Below are 25,633 nucleotides of genomic sequence, written 5' to 3' on the forward strand. Positions count from 1 at the left end.
GAATTCTTAATCTCAGGAAACAAACTGAGGGTTGCTGGAGTGGTGGGGTGTGGGAGGGATGGGGGGCGCTGGGTGATAGACCTTGGGGAGGGTATGTGCTATGTGAGCACTGTGAATTGTGCAAGACTGTTGAATCACAGATCTGTACCCCTGAAACAAATAATACATGTTAAAAAAAAAAAGGAAGAAGAAGATAGCAGGAAGGGAAGAATGAAGGGGGGGGAGTCGGAGGGGGAGACGAACCATGAGAGACGATAGACTCTGAAAAACAAACTGAAGGTTCTAGAGGGGAGGGGGGTGGGAGGATGGGTTAGCCTGGTGATGGGTATTAAAGAGGGCATGTTCTGCATGGAGCACTGGGTGTCATGCACAAACAATGAATCATGGAACACTACATCAAAAACTAATGATGTAATGTATGGTGATTATCATAACAATAAAAAATTAAAAAAAAAAAAAAGAAGACAGCTGTAAATGGCCATCCCAGGAAATTCACTGCAGGGATTTGCCTGGCCTACCCTGCAGAGACAGTTCAACTCATATCACTGAGTTGAACTGTCTATATATATGTTTCACATCTTTGAAATTGAAGTTTGTAGAGCAAATCTAACAAAGGGAAATTAACAAGGCCATTCCTGCCCAATCAGTTAATTTAATATAATGTCTTGCTCCTAATCCTATTTTTTGTAAGCTTCATGCAAACAGAATTTACTTGTTTTCTGAAGGGGATCTGGATAAGAAGCTGGTAGCTGAGTATCCAACAAGTTACTTTTCTGCATTTGAACAACTCAGCTGGAGAAATGTGAGGAGCATGCTGGAAAAAGAAGGACTGTCCTTTAGTGTCTGTTAAGAATTCACTGTCTTTGTACTGTAAAGAAGTACAATCTATACAATATCACATTCCTAGATTGTGGATTAATGAAATTCCGAAACCACCTACATATGATAATACCTCTTGGGTAATCTTGCATATGTTAAAATTATTACAGACATTTTCCTGTCACCACAATTACAATTTTTTTGTGTGTCAGGGTGGGGAGAAAGAAAGGGAAAAATTGATAAAATAAAAGTTAGTCTTCGACATGTGGCAAGCCCATCAGATACGTGATAAATCTTTTTCATAGCTGCATTCCACAAGGTGAGAGAGCCTGCTCTCCTTCACCATGGTCTGGCCTTCAGTACTTCAGTGTATAATTGAACTTTGCCTCAGAAGGAAGTTCCAGAGGCCCCCAGTGGGCAGTTTGTTTCTTGCTGAGCACATTTTAAGGTTGTGTTTTGAGTTGTTTGTCTTTCCCCTCCTTGAATGCCATGCAGTTTACTAGAGTAGAGTTGCTTTTATATTTCCTTTCTCTTTCATGTCCATTTCTGGCTGATTCTTCAATATTGTGGCCATTGGCGTGAGTCGTAATGCTTGGGTAACTGGGCAAGCAATTAGTTGAACCAGACAGATCTTCCTTCTTCAGCAAGTCTTTCCTGGCTTCTCCAAACACAGCTGGCCAAAGATGATGAGAAGAAACCAGACAGTAAGTCACTTCTTTCTTTAAAAGAAATAAACTCAAATCTTATTAATAGCTGTCATTTTGTAGTTGAAGACAAGAAGCTTCAAGCGCCAGTGCTATAAGGATAATGTTGGCGTGTGCTTCGTCTTTTGTGGCTCCCTGCCTCCATTGTAGCGCATAACTTGGGGGAAAACATTCAGATTTCAAATCAACACATGGTGAATGGAAGAAGCTTCTGGAAATCTCCACTAACATTCTGAGAGGCCAGCTTGAAAGGGAAGAACTCAGTGAGACACCTCTTCAAGCATTTTGGAAACAAATGATAGATTAGTGCTGGGGCTGTAATTAGAGCCTGAGATGAGAATTCTTCTATCCTGGGAACTAAACAAACTGGAGGGAAGGAAAAAAAAATCCAAATATAATTTATAGACACAAAAGGAACAATTGAATTAGTAAGAATAGGCAAGAGCTCAAAGGTAAATTGGAGAATGAATTCTGTAGGCACGAGATCACATGAAATGTATTTTTAAAAGCTTTTCAAACCCCTGAATCCCACTGCTCTTGAAATGCAGTTGAAGAAATGGAAAAAACATGGCTGGAAGCTCTAGTGAAGCCAGGGGAGTAGAAATTCTTGGTTCTAGCAGACTGAGCTCATCTCAGGGGTTGGGAATGAAGACAAAAGGGGTTGTGTTCCCACATCATCCCTGTGGAGTTTGCAAGCACCGTGGCCTCACCCCTCATCTTTGTAGACACCATATGGGATCAATCTTGATGATGATGATGAGTCCTTGGTGACTGTGATATTCCCCTAGCAGATCCTTCAGATTTGACCTGGGCTGGGGTGGGGTAGAAGGGCCAAGAAAGAGGAGGGAGAGAAAGGGATCACAGAGGATGAAAGAGGGTAATGAATTTCAAACAAACCACAGGAAGACAAAAAGATAGGACTCCTCGGAAAAGTTTCAACACCTCCTAAACAAGTTAGGGAAAGATCGCTAAATGTGCTGCCCGTAATTTAAGGTAGTAAGGAAGAGGATTCCTTTATATCGTGCTTTCTGAAGGCTGGATTAAGTTCTGTTGGATGCTTTCACAAATGATACTATAATTTTTAACTTTTCAACTTGGCGAAGCTTGCCACTTCAGCAGGACACCTATGAGGAAGTTGGTCTGTGTGTTTTTCCAATTTACAAGAACACTCTCAACAGAAAGAGCACTATACTGGGACATTTCAGATGTGGGTTCCTGCTACTGGCTACCTGTGCGACCTTAAGCAGATCAGCATCTCTGGGACTGCCTTCTAATCTGTAAAATGAAGGCTTTGGGTTGGATGACTTTTCAGGGCCCTCTAAGTTCTGGAAATGCCCTCAAATTGAATAGTCTATAGATTGAAGTTCATCTTATTCCTCCCCATGGACAGGACTCTTAGTCATCCCTTCTGGCAACTTCCTCAAAATTCTCTTTAAAAGGAAAACGTCATGTAAAACATTTCCTATACAGTGAAAGAGTTTAGAAGACACCACCCCCAAAATACGCTGTTCCGGCATATTGATTATTTTGAGTTAAAGACACTTGAGAAACAGCAGATGCGTGGAGGGCACCCTTCCTTTTTCCTCCTGAAAGCAGGAGATGGGTTGCCCAAGTGGAAGATGTCCCACCTACACGAGAAGAAAAGAAACATTCTAATCACCAGGGATGAGGAGCCGAGGCCAAGAGAAATTTGTGCAAACAAACCTATTAAACTAATCCAATCTTTCTAGTCGCCTCTCCATAATTAACTACCCAAGCCTAAGCACCTTTGCCTTGTCATGTGCTCACAATTTAGTACTCCTTGTCTAACTTCATGTGGAAGTGTTTGACTCTAGCTGCTTGTTTGCTTCTTCATTTTTCTTTGTGAAGGCTCCAATGTACAAGTATAAAAAAATAGAACTTGTATGCTTTTCCTCCTGTTAATCTGTCTCATGTCAGTTTAATTCTTAGGCCCAGCCAAAGACCCAAATGTAGAGGAGAAATTTTTCTTTCCCTGCAATGGCAATATGTGTCTCTAGTTTTTATTTGCTAAATGCATGTGACGGAACATTGCCATCTATAGGAGCGTTCTCCTCCTTCTTACCACTCTTCTGGAGGAAGAGTTGTCTTCCTTTCTCTCTGTTCTTTATATGATTGCAAATGATGAGACCCAAGTAGAAGCCTTAGAAACAATAATGGAGTGAGAGGAAACAGATAGGAAGGAAAAGAAGAGAAAAGTAAAAAGAAAGAACAGGTCAGAGTGGGAGGGAAAAGAGAAGAATGTGAGGAAATGATTGATGAAGGAGGAAACTGACCTCCATGAGGAATGGACTCTGTCTCTGGGCAGCCCTCAGGATGAGAGGGGTTCAACAGCCCTGCAACCGCTCAAAATTTCTTTAAAAACTAGAGATACTTTAACTGGCCTAGCTGAGGATATACACCTCCTTCCTTTTGAGCTCTATGGGGCTTTCTCTTACACAAATGAAAGGGCACTTGAATTTAACAGTCCCTGAGAAGAGGTGGGATCTTCTGACATACAAGTGAGCAGCCCCAAGGGGGCAGCACCACCACGGGAAATTAGGGAGGTATTTCTTAAGGCCTCCTATTAAAGAAGCAAGGGCTGGGTTCTTTTGAGGATGCCTGAGAATCGTGCAAGCCCATGAATTGAATTGCCATGGATAAAGCTCCCTATGCCTCTCCACTCACTTTGCCAACCCAAACAACTCATACATGCAGGGCTGCCACTAGGCCTTTGTATGAGATGGATGCTTGCTGTATCCTGCCATGTTGCATCTGGTCTAAAGAAAGGGACCCCCTGCTGGCAACCAAATTCAGCAGTTCTGCTCAACCTCTTTCATAGGGGTATTATCATCCAGGTCCATACCAGGCAAAGCTCAAATTATGACCATTAATCAGCAAATCCCAGCACTATGGAGAAGCAGAATCAAGTCACTGTGCAAAGAGATAATGTTAGCACTGGACGATCCGGGTCCCCAGGAGGAGAAATTCCATTCTGGAAGAACCAGGACTTAGGTGTCCTCCTTGAAATCTCCTTTAAAAGTGAAGATCTGCCAGCAAAACTAGGCTTTGCTAAAAATCAGGAGGTCAGGGAGGAGTGGTAGTGTTTGGAAAGAGCAACAATGCTTCTAGGAGGTGGTAATGTTCTCTTTCTTGATTTGGGTGCTCATTATGCAGGTGTGTTTGGTTCATGAAAATTCATGGAGCAGTACAATTATGATTTGCATGCTTTGTGTGTATATGTTACTGTTCAATATAGAAAATGTGATCTTTAGAAAGTACCCTAGGTTGTACTGTCCTTGAGGGGAAAGATTGGGTTTTTATTCTTGGCTCTGTCCCCTTCTTTGAGCACAATGTCTGGCTCAAATTAACTACTTGATAAATACTTGTTCAATGGAAAATAAAAGAAGGAATAGCTTTCTCCTGGTGTCCTAGCACCAGCCATTTGTCGTCCTTCAGAAGTTTTGGCTTCTGACCAGTGAGCCACTGTACACACACAGCTTACAGATGTCAGCTAGTAGCAACAATTCTGTGCTACTTGGCAAAGGAAATTCAATGAACAGGTGCCTGGCCTTTTGTATTTTAAGTTCTCTTTAGCACAGGATGGATTTTTAAGCCTGGAGAAGCCATGCTAATCACAAAGGTAAATCATCTGGGACAAGAGCTCCATGGTGGAGAGAAAACCAGACTTCAAGGGTAGAGACCCAGCTGCTCTGGAGGAACCCACAGAACAGCTCCAGAAGGTTCTGTCTTACTCAGAGTGGGTAGAACAGCCAGGCCCTCTGGTATTTGTAGGAGAGCCTTGCTGTCTGGTATTTTCGTTGTCATCACAGGACATATTTAAAAAAATACTTAAGGGTGCCTGGGTGGTTCATTCGGTTAAGTGGCTGCCTTCAGCTCAGGTCATGATCCCAGGGTCCTGGGATCGAGTCCCGCATCTGGCTCCCTGCTCAGCAGGGAGCCTGCTTCTCCCTCTGCCTGCCGCCCCCCCTGCCTGTGCTCTCTCTCTGTCTCTCTGTCAAATAAATAAATAAAATCTTAAAAAAATACTTAAAATTTCTTGTAAACAATCACAGACTTACAGAAAGTTTGCAACGATGACATAAAAACCATCGGTTTTTGCATAAAAACCATGTTTTCTGAACTGGCTGAGAATAAGTTGCCAACCTGATGCCCCTCATCTCTAAATACTTGAATGCATATTGCACACAACCAACAAGAACTTTGCCCTCTGTGGCCACCGTACAGCCATCTCAGTCAGGAAATGAACAGACATATGTCACTACGGTCTACATTTTAGTCTCCGCTACAGTTTCACCAACTGCCTCAATAAACATCCTTCATGGCGAAGAGATCCAGTTCAGAATGATGCACGCCATTTCGTTATCATGCCTCTTTGGTTTCCTTATCCGGCAGCAAATTTGCAATCTTTACCTTGATTTTCATAACTTTAAAATATTATAGGCTGGTTGTTTAGTAGACTGTCCCTCAATTTGGGTTTGTCTGCTGTTTTGTCATGATTAGATTTTGGTTATTCCTTTTTGGCAGGGAAGTCACAGAAGCGAGGCTATGTTCTTGCATGGCATCGGGGTTTTGGATGCACGGGGTTTTAATTTGTCCAGTGACTGGTAATGTTCACTTTGATGATGTGATTAAGGTGGTGTGCACCTGGCTTCCCTACTGTATAGTTACTCACATGTATTCAGGGGGCATTAATCTGAAACTATGTAAATAGCCCATTCATCATCAAACTTTCAATTTATTCGTTTATTAAGTCTGTAAGGACTCCTCGTTTCCTTCCTATGTATTCAGTGGGCTATACTGCATTAGATGCTCTAATTTAATTGTCCCTCAGTTTGGTCAATGGACCCCCTTCAAGTTGGATTCTGTGTCCTTTGACATGTCTTAATCATTCTTTGAGTGCTGTGTTTCCCAGCATAAGATGTTCCAGGCTTGTCTTGTTTTTTCCTGCTCCAGCCGGGGAATGAGCCATTTTTCCAAGGAGTAACACACATACGCACACACACGTGCCCGCCCCCCCACAATCTTTATTTCTATAGTTAGCTTTTATATGGAAAACCACGAGTTCACATCCATACCCCTGATTCTAATTCAATGCCAACATCTCAAGGTTCATATTTGTAGCTTCCTCCTTTGACAAGGAGAGACTTGGCTTCCATCATCCTTAATATATTTGGTCTGCCCCACCTCATGGCTTTGGGAGTGAATTCTTCAGGAAAGGAAGGAAAGAGAAAGGAGGGGGAAAGGAGGGGGCGGAAGAGGTTTCCCCCACCTTTTGGCCCAGAAGAATGCAGTCAACATAGTTGTTTAAAACACTTATCATATTCTGCTATTTAGATGGTTCACTCATATCCTTTGACTTCTAACTGAGAAAGAGATATCCCTTCAGACCAGTAAGGAGAAATATCTGATTCTTTTTATCATAGTTTTCAGGGAAGTATTTACCATAAGTCTTGTTACTAATTCAGGTAACCCTGGCCAATCCATCTTGGTTGAGGAGGATGGAAGAGGCGGGTAATGGCTTCAGTGAGAAGATGACCCTGCCTTTAGTTTGTAGCTCTCAGTTAGGAGAATCGCTGGAAAACCCAGGCTGCCACAACTCCTTCTTTCAGAGGGACCCTGGTCACACCCAAGAGCTGGGCTACACTGTTGCTGTGGAGAGGGTTGGGGTGAGGAAGGGGCGGCATTCTATTTCCATTACACCCCTCCCCCCCAAACCCCACCCCTAGCCCCGGGGAGCTGGCCTGGTGGGTCTTCCAGTGGCACTGCCTTCCCATTCCGATCACACCCACACAGCACTCCTGCTTTTTCCAGGGTCCTTCATTTTTTTCTACCTCAGAAAGATCCTATCTACCCGAAGGCACTCCTCAGGAGTTTGGGGCCAGGTTTTGGGCCTTTTTTCCTATTTGAGATGCTTAATCAGGGGTCCTAACACAGAACATCCGTTGCAATGCTGTTATCAACATTTCTTCCACAAGTGACCCTGCCTGAACCAATCCATTCTTTCCTAGAACAACTTCATTGCCTTGCCTCCTTCTGCCTAGAAAGTCTTCCATTTTGTATAGCTCCTGGGAGCTCTTTTCCGCTTGCTAAATGGGATGCTGCTGATTCATGAATCATTGAGTAAAGCCAAGTCAATCTTAAAATTTACTCAGGTTGAGTGTTTTTTTTTTTTTAACACGACCTTGGGAATTGTAGGACTTGTCATCTCAAACCAGTGAAATACAAGAACTTCATGCTGAGCATGGATTGTAACTAGAGGGAAAAGCTGGTTTCATAAAAACAAAACAACAGCAATAACAATAAAGCCCAGCAATATTGGGCTAATTTTCAGAGTATTTTGTGGCAGACATCATATGAACGATCCCATTGTCTTCTTGTCCACCTAACTTGTTTGGAATTAACTTGAGGCATTTCTTGTCCAAGGAAACATAACCACCTTTCCCCTCCCTAGCTCAGGCCTCTTCATTGTATTCCCACAACACCCTCTGTCCTGTAGAAGGGTAACAAATGATCCACTTTTCCTCTGCAATGATTCACTTCTTTTTTAAAAATATTATTTATTTATTTATTTGAGAGACGGGGCGGGGGGAGAGAGAGGAGGAGCAGCGGGCAGAGGGAGAAGCAGGCTCCCCACTGAGCAAGGAGCCTGATGCAGGGCTTGATCCCAGGACTCCGGAACCATGACCTGAGCTGAAGGCAAGTGCTTAACTGACTGAGCCACCCAGGTGCCCCCGATTCACTTAGTGCAGGGACTGACTCCCCTTTGAACTTTAGCACCTGATTAAGTAAATGAGCAACTACTTAGCTCTGCAGCCGTCATTGCTGGGTAAGACGCTTTGGATTTGAAGATGCCCTTGTACAAGGACATGCTCCAGCTCTTCAGGAAAGGGCAGCCACCCACCCTTCTTTTTAGGAAGGGAAAGCAAGTTTCTGGGAGCATTCCAAATGTTTTGTGGAAATCCCACCTCGGGTTCTCTTCAGGACTCTTGTTCATCACTCCATATGCCTCATGGACCAAATTACCACATTTTTCTGATGGCTCAACATGTTCTTGGCTACAGAAGGATGAAATGCTGCTACAAATTGAGCCTTGTAGGAACTTAAAAGGAGCTGCATCTCAGGGGAAACCTGTCCTCCGGCATGCCTTCAGTGAGTCGCAGGCATCTGAAGACAGCAGACCCAGACACCAGAATGAAATTAACAAGAAGGAGTTCCGGTTGTTGGGGGGGGGGACAGGGTGCTGCCTCAGATCCGAACGAGCAGTCAATTCAGTCCAGTAAGGGTGCTAATGAGCTGTTTTACGTGATTCTGGCAAACTCACCCTGCACCCATAATTTTCTTTCAAGGTATCATTAAAATCAAATGAACCCTTATTTTGGGTATCCATTTACACTGTAATTATTTTGGTCTTTTGTAGTGACTTTCGTGGTTAAATTAGGCAATTCTTCTCCTGCCTGGTAGATAATGTAATGACTTTTTAATCATGTGTTTTTTTTACCAGCCAGATTGTTTCCATGATCCCATTAGACATTCTTCTGTAGTGATTCCAATGGGTTTATTGAACTACTGGTGACAGCCACGCTGATGAACTACAGGCTGCTTGCTGCTAAATTCGGCCAATGAATCAAACACCTTCCATTTTCCCACGAACCCAGAACAAATCTAACGATTCTGATCAATGGACATATTTCCAGACGTTCACCCTAGAAGTCATACCATGTAGTTGTGGTAGGTTTTTAAAAAATCGCATTTATTTTTTGTTCCTATTATAAGAGTAATATGTTTTAGTATAGAAAATTCAGAAATACATGAAAATACAAATGCTATGAAAACATCTATAATTTCACCAATTACTTAAAACCATCTCATATTTGATGGTATTTCCTTATAATTTTTATCTACTTTTGTTTCTGTTATCTATCTCCAAAGTTGGAGTTGCAACGTACATGCAACTTCTTAATCAGATTTTTTTTTCATTTAATGTTCGTGATAAGCATTTTTCCAGGTCACTGAATATTTTTAAAAAATATTTTATTTATTTATTTGAGAGAAAGAATGAGCGAGCGAGAGACAGACAGAAAGCACGAGCAGGGGTAAGGAGCAGAGGGGAGAGGGAGAAGCAGACTCTCCTGCTGAGCAGGGAGCCCGATGCAGGACTCAATCTCAGGACCCTGGGATCATGACCTGAGCTGAAGTCAGATGCTTAAATGATGGAGACACCCAGGTGCCCCTAGGTCACTGAATATTCTTTGAAGTTATAGTTTTAATGGTTGGACATGGACTATAATATTCCATTATAGTCATCTGTCCTCTAAATATTTTCTGAGCTCTTACTATAAACAAGCACCAAATTTACTGTAGTCATCTGTCCTCTAAATATTTTCTGAGCTCTTACTATAAACAAGCACCAAATTTACTGTAGTCATCTGTCCTCTAAATATTTTCTGAGCTCTTACTATAAACAAGCACCAAATTTACTGTAATTTATTTAGTTATTTCCTTATTGTTTGAACACTTGGATCCTTGAAAAATATGACACAGCATGGCTCTCTGCTCCAAACCCAGCAAAGTCTCCCTATTTTGCTGAGAGTTAAGTCCTTTGAAGCCTTTCATAACTGCCCCGCACACTTTTCTCTTGGGTCTCCGGCTTCCTCTCCTACTCCTCCACCTGCTCAGGCTTCTCCAGACACACTAGACTCTCTACTGTTCTCTGATTGCCAGACAGGCTGTCATTTGAGTGACATCTGCACCAGCTGTTTCCTCTGCCTCCAGTGCCCAAGGACCCACTATCTAGATATCACACCTCCTTTGAAACTTAGCTCAAATGTCCTCTTCTTAGTGAAGCAACCTGTTCCTCCTCCTCTGGCTGGAAAGCCACTCCTGATCCCTCTTATTTTGTTCTGCTTTTTCTTTTTCTTCAAGCATCTATTCTCTCATGTACTATTTTACTTTAGCTATTTACTAAGTTTACTGTTTAGTATTGATTCTTCCCTGTATAATGTAAATTCCATGAGGGTAAAGATTTTTGTCAACTTTGTTCACTAAAGTATTGCAGGTGCCCAAAACAATACTTGGCACATGGTAGGTGTCCAGTAAATGTTTGTCAAATGAATGGATAAAGGTTTTGCATTTTTGGCTATTGTGAACAATGCTGTATTGAATCTAAATCTTTGACTGAATCTCTTGTGACCTTCTGATACTGAGTCCAAGAAGCAAATGCTAAGCCTTCTTGATAGGTATTGTTTAGTAACCTTTTAGAAAAGTTGTTCTTTTTTTTTTTTATTTTGAGAAAGAGTGAGCGCAAGGGAGGGGCAGAGGCAGAAGGAGAGAGAGAATCTTAAGCAGGCTCCACGCCCAGAGTGAGCCTGACACGTGGCTCTATCCTGAGATCTCGTGACCCTCAGATCATGACCTGAGCCGAGACCAAGAATTGGATGCTTAACTGACTGAGCCACCCAGGCGCCCTAAAGCTGTTCTGATGTACACTTTGAGCAGCACAGTATAACTGTCCATCTTTTTGCATTAACGTATGCATTAAATATTATTTAAAAAATACCTTTGCCAATCTGATTGATGAAAAATACTACTCATTTAAAAAATTTACTGTAAAAAATTTTACAACTATTTGCTACTAAATTTGAAGATTTAAAAATTGGTTTACTAGTCATGGACATATCTTCTTTTGGGGATTACCTGATCACATTTATTATTGATTTTTCTGTTGTGAATATTAGGGTTTATTTTTATTAGGAATAATCTGTGCATAGCAAGATACTATGCTTAGAGAAATAAAATAAACAGCCGAACCTACCACCCAGCTTAAGAAATGGTACAACATAGATTCTTTTGAAACCCTAATGAGCTCCTCCCGATCCCTATGCTCAGCACCTTCACAAAGAAACCATTGTTTTTTATGTGTCCCCAAATGGCATATTATTTAATTTTGTCTCTTTTGGAAATGGAGTCATACTGTGTGTAGTTTTCTACACTTCAACATTGTGTTTCATATTCACCAATATTTGATTTCTGCAGCTATAGTTCATTTGTTTTTACTGCTGAATAGTATTCCCTTTTGTGTATATACCATTTATTTTTTTCTTTTATTATGTTATGTTAATCACTATACATTACATCATTAGTTTCTGATGTAGTGTTCCATGATTCGTTGTTTGTGTATATGCCATTTATTTATCCAGTGTACTGTCAATGGGCAGTGGGGCTGTTTCTAACTCTTTGGTATTATAAGCAACATTGCTTCAAACATTCTTGCTAATGATTCCTGAGGCATTATATGCAAAGTCTCTCTGGGGTATGGAATTGCTGTTTCTTAGAGGCTGTGTATGTTCAACTTTTCAAGATAATGTGAAACCCCTTTCTAACTTGGTCGTATCAGTGTATAGCCCCACTAGCAGTGGATGGTCATTCCTGTGGCTTTGTGGCTTCACATTTTTTCCAACACTTGTACTGTGTTGGAATGACTGAAAAATGGTGTCCCATTTTGGTTTAAATATCATTTACCTTTCAAATGATTGTTGGGTATTTACTTTTCCTCTTCTTTTTCTTTTTATTTAAAGAGTGATAATACCCATTATCATCATCATTTATTGGGTTCTACCTTGTGTGTGCTGGTCCCTGCACATTCCGTGTTATCCCCTCATCAAGCTGATGAAGTGGTTAACTATCATCTTTGGGGCCCCAGAGAGATTATCATCAGAGTATATATTATAAACTGTATTTCCCCAAATGATAGCCTTCACACATTTCTAACATGTGACTTGAGACCAAAGACTAACCTGTAATCCTGTTAGATTGCAATTTGACAGTAGATATCTAATTTCGAAGTCTGTCCTAAGGTCTTTCAGAGATTTTTTTTTTAAATCACTAATAGTTTTGTGAAAGAAAAATTTCTTTCTTAGTTAAGCTGAGGTTAGGGTAGAGTGCCTGGTTTATTTCCAAATATATGGAAAATCATCATTTTTACGGAATGTTTGCAACAATGTGAATGGTTCATCAGAGCTAAACAACAGAAGCCTGGAGGTTCCTGTCATCCTTTTTGAGAGAAAGCCCATAGGAAATATTGTAGGATGGATCCAAAGGGACATGGATCATCATTCTGTTTTGGAAGGTTCCGACTAGATTGTCTCCCAGAACATCTTTCTTCTGAGGGAGGAGGTCCCAGCAAGCTTGGCTCAGAGCTACATATGTGGAAGTGGGGGGTGTGTGTGTGACGTGTTTTGAGGCTACCCATCTTGGGCCAAGCTAAGGTGGAAGAAGTGCACTGGACCACAGGACCCCTGGGCCTTTAGGCAGCAGGCCAAGGGAGGGTGAGCAGGAGGTCCATGAAAGGGGCAGAGAAAGTATGACACTGTTGACCTCAGAGGCTAGACCCAAACCTAACCTTTTCCATGGCACCCCTGGGCAGGTCCTCTCCCTAATTTTGCTCATCTGCCAGCCCAAGATCATGCTTTGTCTGATGATTTGCTCTGTCAGTAGAATTCTCAACCTTTCCATCATTCACTTTACCCTTAGCATATGTAGTCTTATGCTATTATTTACTTAAAAAAATAATTTTATTGAAGTATAATTTGCGTACCATGAAAAGTCATCCATTTTAAGTGTACAATTCAATGATTTTTAGTGAGTTTACTGAATTGTGCAACCATCACCAAAATCTGGTTTTGAAACAGTTGCATTATCCAGTGAGACCCCTCTTGTTTGTCAATAGTCAATCCTTGCTTCCCACCTGCCAGGTTCAGAAAACCGGGTATCTGCTTTCTATCTCTATAGATTTTCCTTTCCTGGGCATGTCATAAAAATGGAGTCATATAAAATGCGATCTTTTGTATCTGGCTTCTTTCACTTAGCATGAACTTCATCTGTGTTGTAGTATGTGTCAGTATTTCATTCCTTTTTATTGCTAAATAGTGTTCCATTTTTTGTATATACCGTATTGTATTTGTCATTCACCAGTTGGTGGACATTTGGGCTGTTTCCACCTTTTGGCTATTATGAATAGTGCTGCTCTGAACGCTACTGTGTAAGTCTTTGTGTGGACGTATGCTTTAATTTCTCTTGGGTATGTACCGAGGAATGGAATTGCTGCATCATATGGTGAGAATATCTAACTATTTAAGAAACTGCCAAAGTGTTTCCACATCAGTGTCCAATTTAACATTCCATGTGATTGCTTCTTTGTATGAGTTCTTTCTCTATAAGCTGTAGACTTTTTGCAGACAACAATGCTGCTTGTAGCCCCTTGTAATTCCAACCATCAGCATAGAATAGGATTGTGGTCATTAATGATGATGGCTGTAGTGGGCTGAATGGTGGCTCCAAAGATATTACCCACGTCACCGTCCCTGGAACCTGTGAATATGATCTTACATGGCAAAAGATGTTAGGAGGAGCTCTTCTTGAGAGGAGGAGCGCCTCCTGGAATAGGCAGGCAGGTCCTAAATGCTGTCACAAGTACCACTAGAAGTGGAGAGGGGGAGAGGGAGATTGCATGCAGATACCCAGAGGAGAAGACTATGTGAACACAGAGCAGAGAGACAAGTGGCCACAAGCCAAGGAATGCTGACAGCTACCAAAAGCTGGAAGAAGCAAACACCAAATTCTTCCTTCCATCTTCCAGAAGGAGTATGGCCCTGACAACACCTCATTTCAGCTCAGTGACACTGACTTTGGACTTCTGGCCTCCAGAACAGTGAGAATAAATTCCCTTTAAGCTACTAAATTTCTGATAATTTGTTACAACAGCCACAGGAAACTAATACAATTAATTGCTTAAAATGGTGGCTGAATGGAGCAAGAGTAGAAGCTGAAACACAGCATACTGAGAGGTCATAAACATAGGCCCGGATCCAGAAGAGAGAGAGGTTTCCAATTCCTTTGGAAATGGATGAAGTGCATTCACAGATTCATTCAGTCATTCATTTTCAGCCACTGAAGTTCTAGGAACTCTGTTTGACTGCCCTTACTATATAGTGGACGTTTTTTTCTTTCCATCTGGGAAGGAATTATATATCAGCCATTTTTGAGTGTACTTTATTTTCTGTTGTACCCAAATCAATGTAACTGCCTATAATCATAGAATAGATTTTGGAACCAGATTGCCTGTGTTCAAGGACTGGCTTTGCCACTAACTAGCTGTGTGGTTCTGGGCATGTCATTTAACCTTTTTGTGCATGGGATCCCTAACTAAATAATGGAAATAATAATTGTACAAACCTCATAAAGTTTTTGTAAGGATTAAATCGTAAAGGTTTAACACCCACCTCTCTTGATGTGTAGCATTTGCCAATCTCTGTGGTGTAAATGCTCCCTCCATGGACAAGTTGAAGGCTTCAAGGTAGCATCACTGAATATGGAGTTGGAAAGAGATGTACAGTAGTGTACCATGACATAATATTTCCTCTAACACAGTTACAATGCACTGAAATAACCTCAAGAATGTAGATAATAGTAAAATGTAGTAAAATAATTAGGGAGAGGTTCATTTTGAGCATTTGTTAACCTTGTTTTTATTTTATTTATTTATTTATTTATTTATTTATTTTTAAAGATTTTTATTTATCCATTTAACAGAGATAGAGAGAGAGCACAAGTAGGCAGAGCGGCAGACAGAGGGAGAGGGAGAAGCAGGCTCCCTGCCGAGCAGGGAGCCCAATGCAGGGCTCGATCCCAGGACGCTGGGATCATCCCGAGCTGAAGGCAGTCGCTTAACCAACTGAGCCACCCAGACGCCCCTAACCTTGTTTTTAAAAATAATTTATTTAATTATTTAATCATGGCTGTGTTTAACAACTGGCTCAGAAATTCCCAAAAACTTAACAACTGACACTTTCTCACGAGCTGGTATAAACTGACTCCAGTTTATTTAAATTAATGTATATAAGGAACTTGGACCAAAGCCCAGCACACAGCAAATAGTATATAAGTGTGAGCTGATTTCTACTGCTACTGCTATTATTTTGACTATTGAGCTCTTATAAATGCTGAAATTAGGGTACTTTTCCCATTACCCTGGGAAAGCCCTGGCACTAACCTAGGATCCTCTCTTGTCCCCAGGGATGACTAATTACTGTTAGAAGAGACTCAAATTTAAGAGCCTGGGCACCCAAGAACAGCACCGAATTGGTAGCAAAATGGAGGAGATGATAGCTTCTCCATCTCTTTATCAGAATGCTTGATGCATTCAAAGCACTTTGGGCTTGGGAGCCACATGTTAGGAATAAAGAAAAGGCCCAGAGTGGCATGAGGAGGGCAGCATCTAGCTTAAGCCCCACTTTGGGGATCTTGGGTAAGAACCACCAGCCTGCCAGTGGCAGAGTTGAAGCTTGGGTCTCTTCATTCCAGTCTGCTGTTCTTCCTGTTACACCCTGCTCCCTGTTAGTTTTTAGATGGTGACCTTTTGTTCTCTGCCTGACATCTCCACTTCTGATTTAAAGTTGGGTAATAGTTAAGAAGCAATGTGGAGATCAAGAATTTATGAATCACCATAAACACAGTCCAAAGACAACTGACTTAAAGAAGTGCTTTAGCTGGGTAGTTCACATGGGCTCCCTCAATGTCGGATGCTGCTTAAACCCCTAGAAAATGAATTCATTATAATGATCCCTTTATCCTTTGTTGATGAAACTAGTTCCATAAGTTGTAAACTTTTATTTTAATTTTAAAATACTTAGAATAATTAAAGTGTTTTTCTAATACTCCTTTAAGTGAGTAAAGCTAGAATCTAACAGATCAATTTATTCTGGAATATGTAGGGGAAAAATAAACAAACTACATAAAACCAGTTGATTCACTAGTTAACCTGGAAGTTCTTTGTGTTATAAGTTGTAAGTTTCAGTTTTCCTTGAATTAGCTCCAAACAGATAGAATAACATTAAAAATTCTAAAGAAAAAAAAGAGTGTAGTAAAGACTCAACTTCAGAGAGTCCGAAGTATTCTGGGACTGTGCACCACAAACTGCTGTGTAAAATTTTATTCCCCGGGAAATGCTTTAGGGAAGAAAGTTCTCTTTGATGAAGTAAATTTGGGGAAGGCTGCGTATTAGTCCCCTCTTGGGGATGCACAACGCACGATAGGGTGGTAAAGGCTCTGGGCAGCACTACTAGAAAGACAACTTCCTGATTTCATGGAACTACCCATCTCTGAGACTTACTTGGCCTCAGAATCCCGTTTTCACATACATCATGTTAACCTCTTGGACAATTGGTGTTCTTCGGGAATGAGTTTGGAATCCCCACACCAGGGGTTATTATTAGCAATAATAAATTGTTTTGTGATCTTCAGCAAACCCTAGCTTCAGTTTTGCCTTTGAACTAATAACCCCCTGACAGAGATGCCATGAACCAAAATTTCCAGAGAAAGCTTCTCTGGAAATTTTGGAATGCTACTTCCGTGTTTGGCCAGTTCATCACCAGAACACCACCTTCTTGGTTCTCCTATTTACTCCATTCTGTTACAACTCTCAGTAATGTCCCTCCGAGGAATGTCACCCTGGACTGGTGCACACATAGAAGTGGACGCTGGGTGAGGCCAGGGAAGCTAGAACTTGCTTCAATTTCAACCAGACGCTTTGTTTCAAAGGTCCCTTTTTTTTTTCCTGAAGTCACAACTGCTAGTAATTTCCTTTAGCACATTTGTAGCCACTTACACTGAGACAAGTTGTCATGGAATAACCTGTGTTCACATCATCATTTCAAGGGTGTCTTAAATGTGAAGCCAGGATGACTGCTACCTTAAGGCCCATCTCGGCTTCATCATATGCTGCCTTCCCAGTCTGGGTTCAGTTTAGAAACCAAGTAGTATGTAATCCAAATAAACAAGCCAGGGCAGAATATCCACATGACTGAAAAGCAGAGTGGCTTTTAAATTCTTGGAGTTTAGCTCTTGTGACACAAGCCAAGGATTGATTAATCAACATGGCGCCCAATGGACTAGGGGCCCATAATTGGCTTCGCTTCTGCTCCTTCCCAGAGTGTTTTAGGCTTAAAGAGGAGCAAATATTCATCTTTACAAAGTAGAAAATAATCACAAATTAGTTTTGGGTGTTTCCTTGAAGTGAGGGCTTTTGGGGATATTTGTCTTTGGGGTTTCTGGAGAATGTCATAAGGCTCTTCACTGAATCAAGCTTCCTTGGGTGGAGATGAATTTAATTTCAAAAACAAAGCTTTCGATCCCAATTCCAGCCAGGTCTCTGCCTTTCTGTCTTCTAATAAAGAACAGCAGTTATAAGTTGGAAAAACCCAAGATTATCGCTTTGGTTAAAATAGATTGTTCACAAAATTCTGAAAAATATCTTTCCCTTGTGAGCTCTAACTGAAAGCTACAAATTCTTTCTTAGGCAGTAACTGAGGTTCAAAGAACTTGATTGGACTGAAGTATAAAGCAATACATTTTGTCCCCTTAATTTACCCCATATTTTCTTCCCTATTTTTGTGTTTGCAGTATTAATACAAAAGCCATTCAGTAAATGGTCACTGACTTACCTGGTTTGATGGTGAATGAGTCTTCCATTCTCAAGGTTTGGGTTTTGAAGTTGAAAGAGGGACAGGCACCAAAGAGCTTATCTGGCCAGTGCCCAAGGAGAGGCAGATGTTTTGCATTTTACCTAGGCTTTCTTATCCACGGACCTAAGAACTTGCTCCCGGACAGGGCCAGCTTCATGGATGTGCGAACTGTGCAGTTGCACACAGCCCTTGCATGGAGAAAGACCCCGGGCTTAATGCCCTGTGCTCACCATGGTGATATTCTTAATGCTTTTTGAACAAGGGGACCCATATTTTCATCTTGTTCTGGGCCCCTCCAATGAGACAGCTAGTCTCCTCTTGGATTATTGTTGACCAAGGCTCTCCACTTCCCTCTTGCTCTTCTCTCCCACCTATGGCCCCAGACGCAGCCTCAACACCATGCTCAGTGTCATGGTCACCAGAATGGGAAGTTGATATTCACTCTGTGGTGAGTCAACCTTCAATGGTCCTCCTGTGGATTGTATGGATTATTTGTCGTCCCAAGGCTTTCTCTTGGTCTGGACTTTTGAGAAATGTCAGGTAATTTCAACAGTTGTGCCAGCCAAACATGATCAGGAAGGGAAATGTGTTACCTGGGAAAAGCTTTGCAATGCCAAAGCTCAATAAAAATTATTTTTCATTTGTAATTCCTAGATTCTTATTAACAATAAACCAGTAAATAGGTGAAAATCAATTTCCACTGGAGTCTATAGTAGAATTAAAAAAAAAAAGTCTTACCGAACACCTGAGTACTTTGTTTTATGATGTCAGTTTCCTGTAGACTGTTTCTATTTTTTATGTTGAGCCATATGGAGGACATTTATTCAATAGGTTTATTAAACTTTTATATTTGCACCACTTGCATAAACTGCCTAAAAATTATGATGATGAAACTCCTGTCTTTGGATAGTCCTTTGTTTTCTTTCCTTGTCTTTCTTTTTTATTGCCTCAGGAAATTCTTCTGAAATGGCAATGTTTCTCATTTAACTAATTTAAAAATTGCTCACCTCACCCTATGCCCTCTTCCTCCCTTACTTTGGTAGAAAAGCTTTCATGAAACTACCCTTCACTGTGATGATTTGCACCTTCTTGACGAGCATGGAAAGAAATAGTGCTATCTGTGGTTACTCTGTCGATACTCCTGAGAGCATGTGTCACGCATGGCCCTTGGGCCTCCGTGCGAGAACCCCCGGGAGACACTGCTCTCCACTATCAATGAGAGCTGACAGAAGGGCTAGCTCAGCCGGGGCGCTGCCTAGCCCAGCAAGCTAGAATTGCATCGTAAGGGTCACCGGACAGGGAATGAGATGAGAAAAAAATCCCGTTACCAAAACTTGCTTTAGGAGGAGTACTATATATAGTTAAAGGGACTGTTTGGAGAAGCCACTTGGGGAGGTGCTAGGAATTTCAAGGAGCATGATCAAGTAGCCGTATGCTCCATAAACTTCCCTCTGAGCATCTTGGCTGGATTTAACTGGAGATCTTTTGTTTGCTGGGTGGGGCATGGAATTTTAGGACCGGAGACAAATTGCCTGGGATACTGGATGAGAAGCTGAACCCTGTCAGCAACCCTTTTTTTTTTTTTTTTAAACGTCTTTAAGCAGCTCCTCTGTAAATAAATGTGGAGGAGTTATTTTAAAGACTATTGACGGGAAGGGAGGCCAAAGCAGCTTTCCCACAGACCTTCCTACCTTGATCGAGCCCTAATAATGTAAGTGCCTTATATAGCTGAACTTCTCCTGAGGAACTGATTAGTTTTTGGGTTTATAGTCTTTGGGACTCATAACCAGTGCCGGTTTCCTCTTTGAGGTGGCTGGAGCAGGACTTAGAGCTAAATGTGCTGTCCACATACCTCTCACAAGCGTGCAGGAGTTCCCGTACGCCTTCTGTCTTAACTTCATTCCCGGGCCCATTTTCTTGTTTAGCCTTTATTTCCTCTTGCCTAATTTTTCCTACTTACTTTATCTTGTCAAACAGTATACATCTTCTCAGGCCACCTTAACTCCCTACTCTTTTAGCTTTTAAATTATTGTTTAGAAGTATTTTATATAAATATTCTCCTCCTCTTTCAGGGGTGGGGGCAGGAGCAGAGGGAGAGGGAGGGAGAATCCCAAGTGGGCTCCAGGCTCAGCCCGGAGTCCAAAGCAGGGCTCAGTCTCATGACCCTGAGATCATGGCCTGAGCTGAAATCAAGAGTCAGAGGCTCACCTGGCTGAGCCCCCCAGGCGCCCCCCCTCCTCTTTCTCTTCCTCCTTTTTCTTCTTCCTCTCCCTTCTCCTCTCTTGTGGTTGCTTCATAAGAGTAACAGCAATTATTTCATATTCCTTATTATTGGCCTTTGTTTCAAGAGCTGGCCTCCATTGTTGTGATACTACAGAAATTGACAAAGTAACCGAAGGGCACGTTTTGGATGAAGATTCATAATACATATGGGGGAGAGAGGGAGGAAGTGCTCAATTAATCTGCCAAATAGTAAAGGCTATATTGTTATACAAATAAACATAGAAACAGGAAAGCAGCAAATGGTATTAACTATACAGGATCTAAAGACAATAAAGGGGCGCCTCGGTGGTTCAGTCGTTAAGCGTCTGCCTTCGGCTCAGGTCATGATCCCAGGGTCCTGGGATCGAGCCCCCACATCAGACTCTCTGCTCAGCAGGGAGACTGCTCCTCCCTCTCCCACTGCCCTCCCAACCCCTGCTCGTGAGTTCTCTCTCTCTCCAAGAAATCAATAAAATCTTTAAAACAAAGTAAAGACACAATAAAACACAGGTGAATTGTACTGCACCTCACCAAATAAAGCTGTTATGTATATTGATATTAAAAGTAATTTAATATAGAGTTAGTACTATTCACTTATAGTAAAACTAATAATCAATAAATTATCAGACTAACCTCCTAATAACAGTATTTCCAGTTGCCTATCACACATTTCCCCCGAGATGTCCCAAGGGCACATTAAACTCAACATCTTCAGTATGAAACTCAGCATCTCTGGAAACCCTCACCGCTGCCCGTACTTCTTCCTTCTTAGTCACTTACATCACTGTTCAGATTCCTCTCTAGAACCCTACATTCAGTCAGTGACCCAGGCCCTTGCTTACGTTTGAAGTCCTTCTTGAGTGCAGACTCTGGTTCTAAAGCCATTTTGGATCCTACTCTCTCTCCTCCTAGGCTGAGTTCTCCTGTGAGGGTGTGTACTCCAGGGCGTACATAAAACTGTCTTCTGGATGAGTGGAGAAAACATTAGAGCTTCTATTCATGTTTTTATCTCTTCCACGTTTCTGGCTTTTATAAAGCATACCAGTTAAATATGTAAATAAATAATAGTCACATGTAGGAGTATGTGCTCAGAAATTTCTAATGGAGTGTAGAGTCCAAATGGTTGGGAGATGATCAATGTAGACTATTGTGGTTCATCATGCTGCCTTCAGTCTAACTTCCCCGCCATTTTATTACTCATCCATGAGGTAAAGTGCTTAGAATAAGCTAAGTACTATTTAAGTGTTAGCTATTAGTATTATTATCCTATCCCCAAACTTAACTTTCTGTCACCGTCTTAAATCCTCATTATCAAACATCTGGACTTTTAGTTCCAAGTCTTAAATCAGTTGGTTCTCATATTGGGATCCCCAGGGTGAGCTCCTTGGCTCCTGGCCTGCTTCGCCAAGTCTACGTGAGCAGAAGCTGCATTCTGGGCTCTGGCTACTTGGAGGAGGAAGACCGCCGTGGCCCAGCGCCACAATAAGACGTGTTCACTCTGCTTCCAGCCCCTCCCTTGGTCACTTCCCATAACACGTCACATCCCCGAACCACACAAGTCATTATGCCATTGCCCAAAGAGAAACGTATAGGCTTTAGATTATCTATAACATAAAGTCCACATTTCCTTGGGAGAATGAGGAGACTAAAATATATTGGAAAGTATCTGCCTGGGATTTGTGGAGTTTTGTGTTCTACTGCACTTGCTGAGCAAAAGGAAGGTGGGGAAACTGCCTAGTGTTAAGTCTTCGGAGCCAGGTGACATGAATTCAAACCTGTCCCTCTCAAGTGTGATCTTGGGTAAATTGCTACGTATCTCCCTACCTCAGTTTTCTTATCTATAAAAGGGCACGATGATACCTTCCTCACTGGATTGTAAGACAACACGCTATCATGTTCTTGGGAACCAACAGGTTTTTAATAAATGGTAGGTAGCTCCTGTCATTTGCCACATTCTGACACTTTTAGAAAGTCTTAGGAAGCCTCCCACTAAAGGGCTATTCAACACATTCTAGTTAGAGAGGACTTCTTGAAAGCAGTGCCAACTAAATGGGAGCTGACAAACCTAGGAAGGTCTTAGGCAGTGCCCAGAGTGTAGCGCTGCGTGGCTGGAGCAGGGACAGAGGGCTCCCCAGGTGGGCCTGGGGAGCCAGACTAGGTCAGAGAATAGAATATCTTCTCTTTTTTATGATACTGCAGTTTTCACTGCAACCGACTTTATTTCCATAAGATAGCACATGCACAGACCACTCCATACAACCCTCAGAAAACTAAAGCAGCACCTTTATTTTATACAAACAGTATAAAATGTTCATTATGTAAGAGCTGTGTTTTGTTTACAATATATTATATTGCTTCAAGCCAATGCCAAAAGTCCATACATTATATTCCCTATTTTATTGTGTTTACAATATATTATATTGTTAAATGCCACTGCCACAATGTTCTTTCTTTTTTTTCTTTCTTCTTTCATTCTTTCAATACTGAATTCTCTGGAATCATGGGAAGGTCAAAATATATTGTATTGAGAGTTTAAGAACAAGAGGAATTTAAAAAATGTGACAAATGTCTAAACACATGACAGTAAAATTAGAAATGTTGTAACTTCAATGCGGTTAACTGCTCCATCCAAACCCTTGATTTATGCATTTTTGTTCTATTTACCTTCTCCAGTGTTCCCTAGCCCCTCGACACCACGAGTGCATTGTGATTTTGGAAATTATTTGCCAGCTACGCAACTGAAAAGACACAATTTTAACCTGATCAACTGACATAACATCAAATCTGTTCCAAAGCACTGAAACAAGAAATCTATACCATCCCGCTACAGACATACTTAGAAAACTTAAAAGGAAGAGTAAATATCAGCTCAGTGATTTATAATGAAGCTAATAAAATTCAGGCCAGTATTCTTAACTGTAATGAACATTATTTGAACATTCAACACATGAAAGGTTAACAAAGGCTATGAACTTGGTGTAACTTAAAACGTTTCAGATGTCGGAGTTCACCAGATGTAATTGGATTCAGGTGGGTCCTGTCGCTCCTCAGCCTTTTTAAGTGAAGGCGTGCGCTGCCTGAGCCGGGTGCTTGCTGGCCTCAGGGCGTGCATGAGGCTGGCTCCGTACCCTGTAAAATTATTCACAGCTTAAAAGAAAAGAAACTACAAAAACAGGCTCTTCAGATTCATTATTAACCATTCAAATGAAATCCATTTTCCCTTTTCAACCCAGAGTGAAAGACCACAGCCACCACAAAAAGCCACCTGAATGAAGAGATGTTACAGGTTCAAGATCTCTCCTAAAAAAGAAACCCATTTTAGGAACTCCATCAAATCTGGCTTCCATCGAAGCTCTGACTCAGTATAGATTTTGGCCATGCAGAAACTCTTGATGCAAAGTTTGGATGGATGTGCTCGAATGAAGGATTTTCTCCACCCAAGGTCTGGTAAGGATGTGGCACCGAGGTCCCCAAAGCAGGGATGCACCTGCATAGGATTTGATCATTTTCACTGAGTTGCAAAACCAGCCTCGATTGTATTGATCCAGAACACGCCCCACTCTTCATATCGATCACACAATCAAGTGTGGCTATTGCATTTATACAAAATGGGAATTTTGTAAGAAGTAAGGACTTCCATGATACATTTTAGAGAAGGGTTATGGTTTGAGTGGGTTCCTTATCAGTGGGGATTTGTCAGTTTCAGTCATGGCCAGCATCTATCCATTTGCAGCTTAGTTTAAGTGGATGGTAGCACTAATTTCCATAGCTTCAGACCTCCCTTTCTCCTACTTGTGAACTTCTGGAGGTGCTTGGGGCACTGACTCATTTCTACTGATTTCCTAAAACGGATCCAAGACGGCAATCACATTTAAAAAATCTGCCTCCATCTTCCTGTGCATTAAGAGTCGAGTTTGGCATTCCATTTGTTCCCTGTGGTTTTTTAATGCAAGCATGCCATTAAGTAACTACTGAGAACAGAATACTTTGTTCCTGAACGTGTTTCTTTGAATTGTCAGTATGTAGGCTAGTAGCTCAAGGAACAGCCAGAACATGAGCCAACAATGCGCTGGAGTAAATCCCTACCCTGCTGTTCTCCCCGCCACCCATGAAGCCCGAACCTCCCTGCTGGCGAGGGTGAGCCTCAGCCAGGAAGTCTGTCTCCAATGTCCTCCTCCCCAGTAACATGTCTGGGTGCCCGAGACCTCCCAGAGTGTCACCTCGCTGGGAGTCTGTTCTCAGCAGAACTCCGTGCCTCGGCGCTTCCTCGTCACCTCCTCCTGGTCAAAATAAACCTCTTTCTGATTCTCTAAGCTAATGTACAAAATGGTTGGGTGGCCTCTGTTGGACAACACATTTGCATTTTAATCAGGCACCGGGGTATATTCTTGAGGCAACGCCTTGATCTGAGGAAGGTACATTGATGACAAAACTCTCAGCAGCAGGTCAAGAAGTGCCGGTGGGTGGGGGCTGGTGGACCTGTCCGAATTGCTTATCGATGCCACCGAAGGGCCCCTGACTTGCCTTCTTTTTGGAGGCGTGACTGCTGTACTCTCAGCCATCACTCTTGGTCACCAGGTCCCAAATATGGGTCCCTGAAGATCTCTGTAACTGACTCCTGGGATGAATAGTGTGACCTCAGCCCATTCCTAGGCCCGAGGATGTCTCAAAAGTTACTTGCATCCTGAGTTAAGAGTGGCATAAGGATTTGGTTTACTCTCTCCCAAAGTGTCTCTAGAAATGGTTAGTTTTCCACAGGTCTTTTAGCCCCCCAAAAGCTTCCCCCAAGTGTGTCCCTGCAGGGATACCATTCAGCCATTACTATCTGGGGAAAGAATTATTTTCCAGAGGAGCTTAACTTGTTAAGCTACACCCACCTGAAGCCAATTCAATCTACCATCTAGTCAATTTAGCGCCTGACAAGACTCCAGTCAATGGCTTAGTGTAGCCTAGGCCAGACACCAACCAGCCTTAAAACTAACAAATAAAAAGTCACGCATACCTACATATAAATATATTAGGTATACATCATAATAATATAATGTGAACATTACAAAATACGCACAAAAATTAGAGATTTGGGATCGAGATATGTAAATATATTTTTATATATGTTTATATATAAATATAATAAAATAACATAAAATATAAAACTATCGTCAAATCCGTCTTTTCCATCGCCTAACTGATCATTTCCATACTCCCTGGGCTACATGGACCACCCTTTGGAGATTGCGGATCTAGAAAAACATTGGATGTGAAGGTGATCTGTTCCATTTGTGTCCATTATTTTGGAAACTCACTGTGACA

At 41.7% G+C, this 25,633-nt stretch overlaps 1 protein-coding gene and 1 long non-coding RNA gene across 2 annotated transcripts in view; one reads left to right on the forward strand and one right to left on the reverse strand.

Annotated features, from left to right (window-relative positions):
• Positions 1 to 491: 491 nt before the first annotated feature.
• On the forward strand, positions 492 to 25,407 carry LOC114215025 (uncharacterized). Its single transcript, XR_015768713.1, has 3 exons — positions 492 to 1,523; positions 9,046 to 9,272; positions 22,997 to 25,407. It is a non-coding gene; the product is annotated as an uncharacterized LOC114215025 (long non-coding RNA).
• The window catches only part of WIF1 (Wnt inhibitory factor 1), a 67,073-nt gene continuing 64,042 nt past the window's right edge, over positions 22,603 to 25,633 (reverse strand). Inside the window, exon 10 of the mRNA XM_028110924.2 lies at positions 22,603 to 23,452. Coding sequence (XP_027966725.1) covers positions 23,331 to 23,452 — 122 coding nt within the window. The 3' untranslated portion in view covers positions 22,603 to 23,330. The remainder of the gene's footprint in view (positions 23,453 to 25,633) is intronic.

The sequence above is a fragment of the Eumetopias jubatus genome, unplaced genomic scaffold (assembly GCF_037043125.1).
Source record: "Eumetopias jubatus isolate StellerSeaLion01/CBP00866 unplaced genomic scaffold, mEumJub1_p1.0 scaffold_8, whole genome shotgun sequence".
NCBI classification, from domain to species: domain Eukaryota; kingdom Metazoa; phylum Chordata; class Mammalia; order Carnivora; family Otariidae; genus Eumetopias; species Eumetopias jubatus.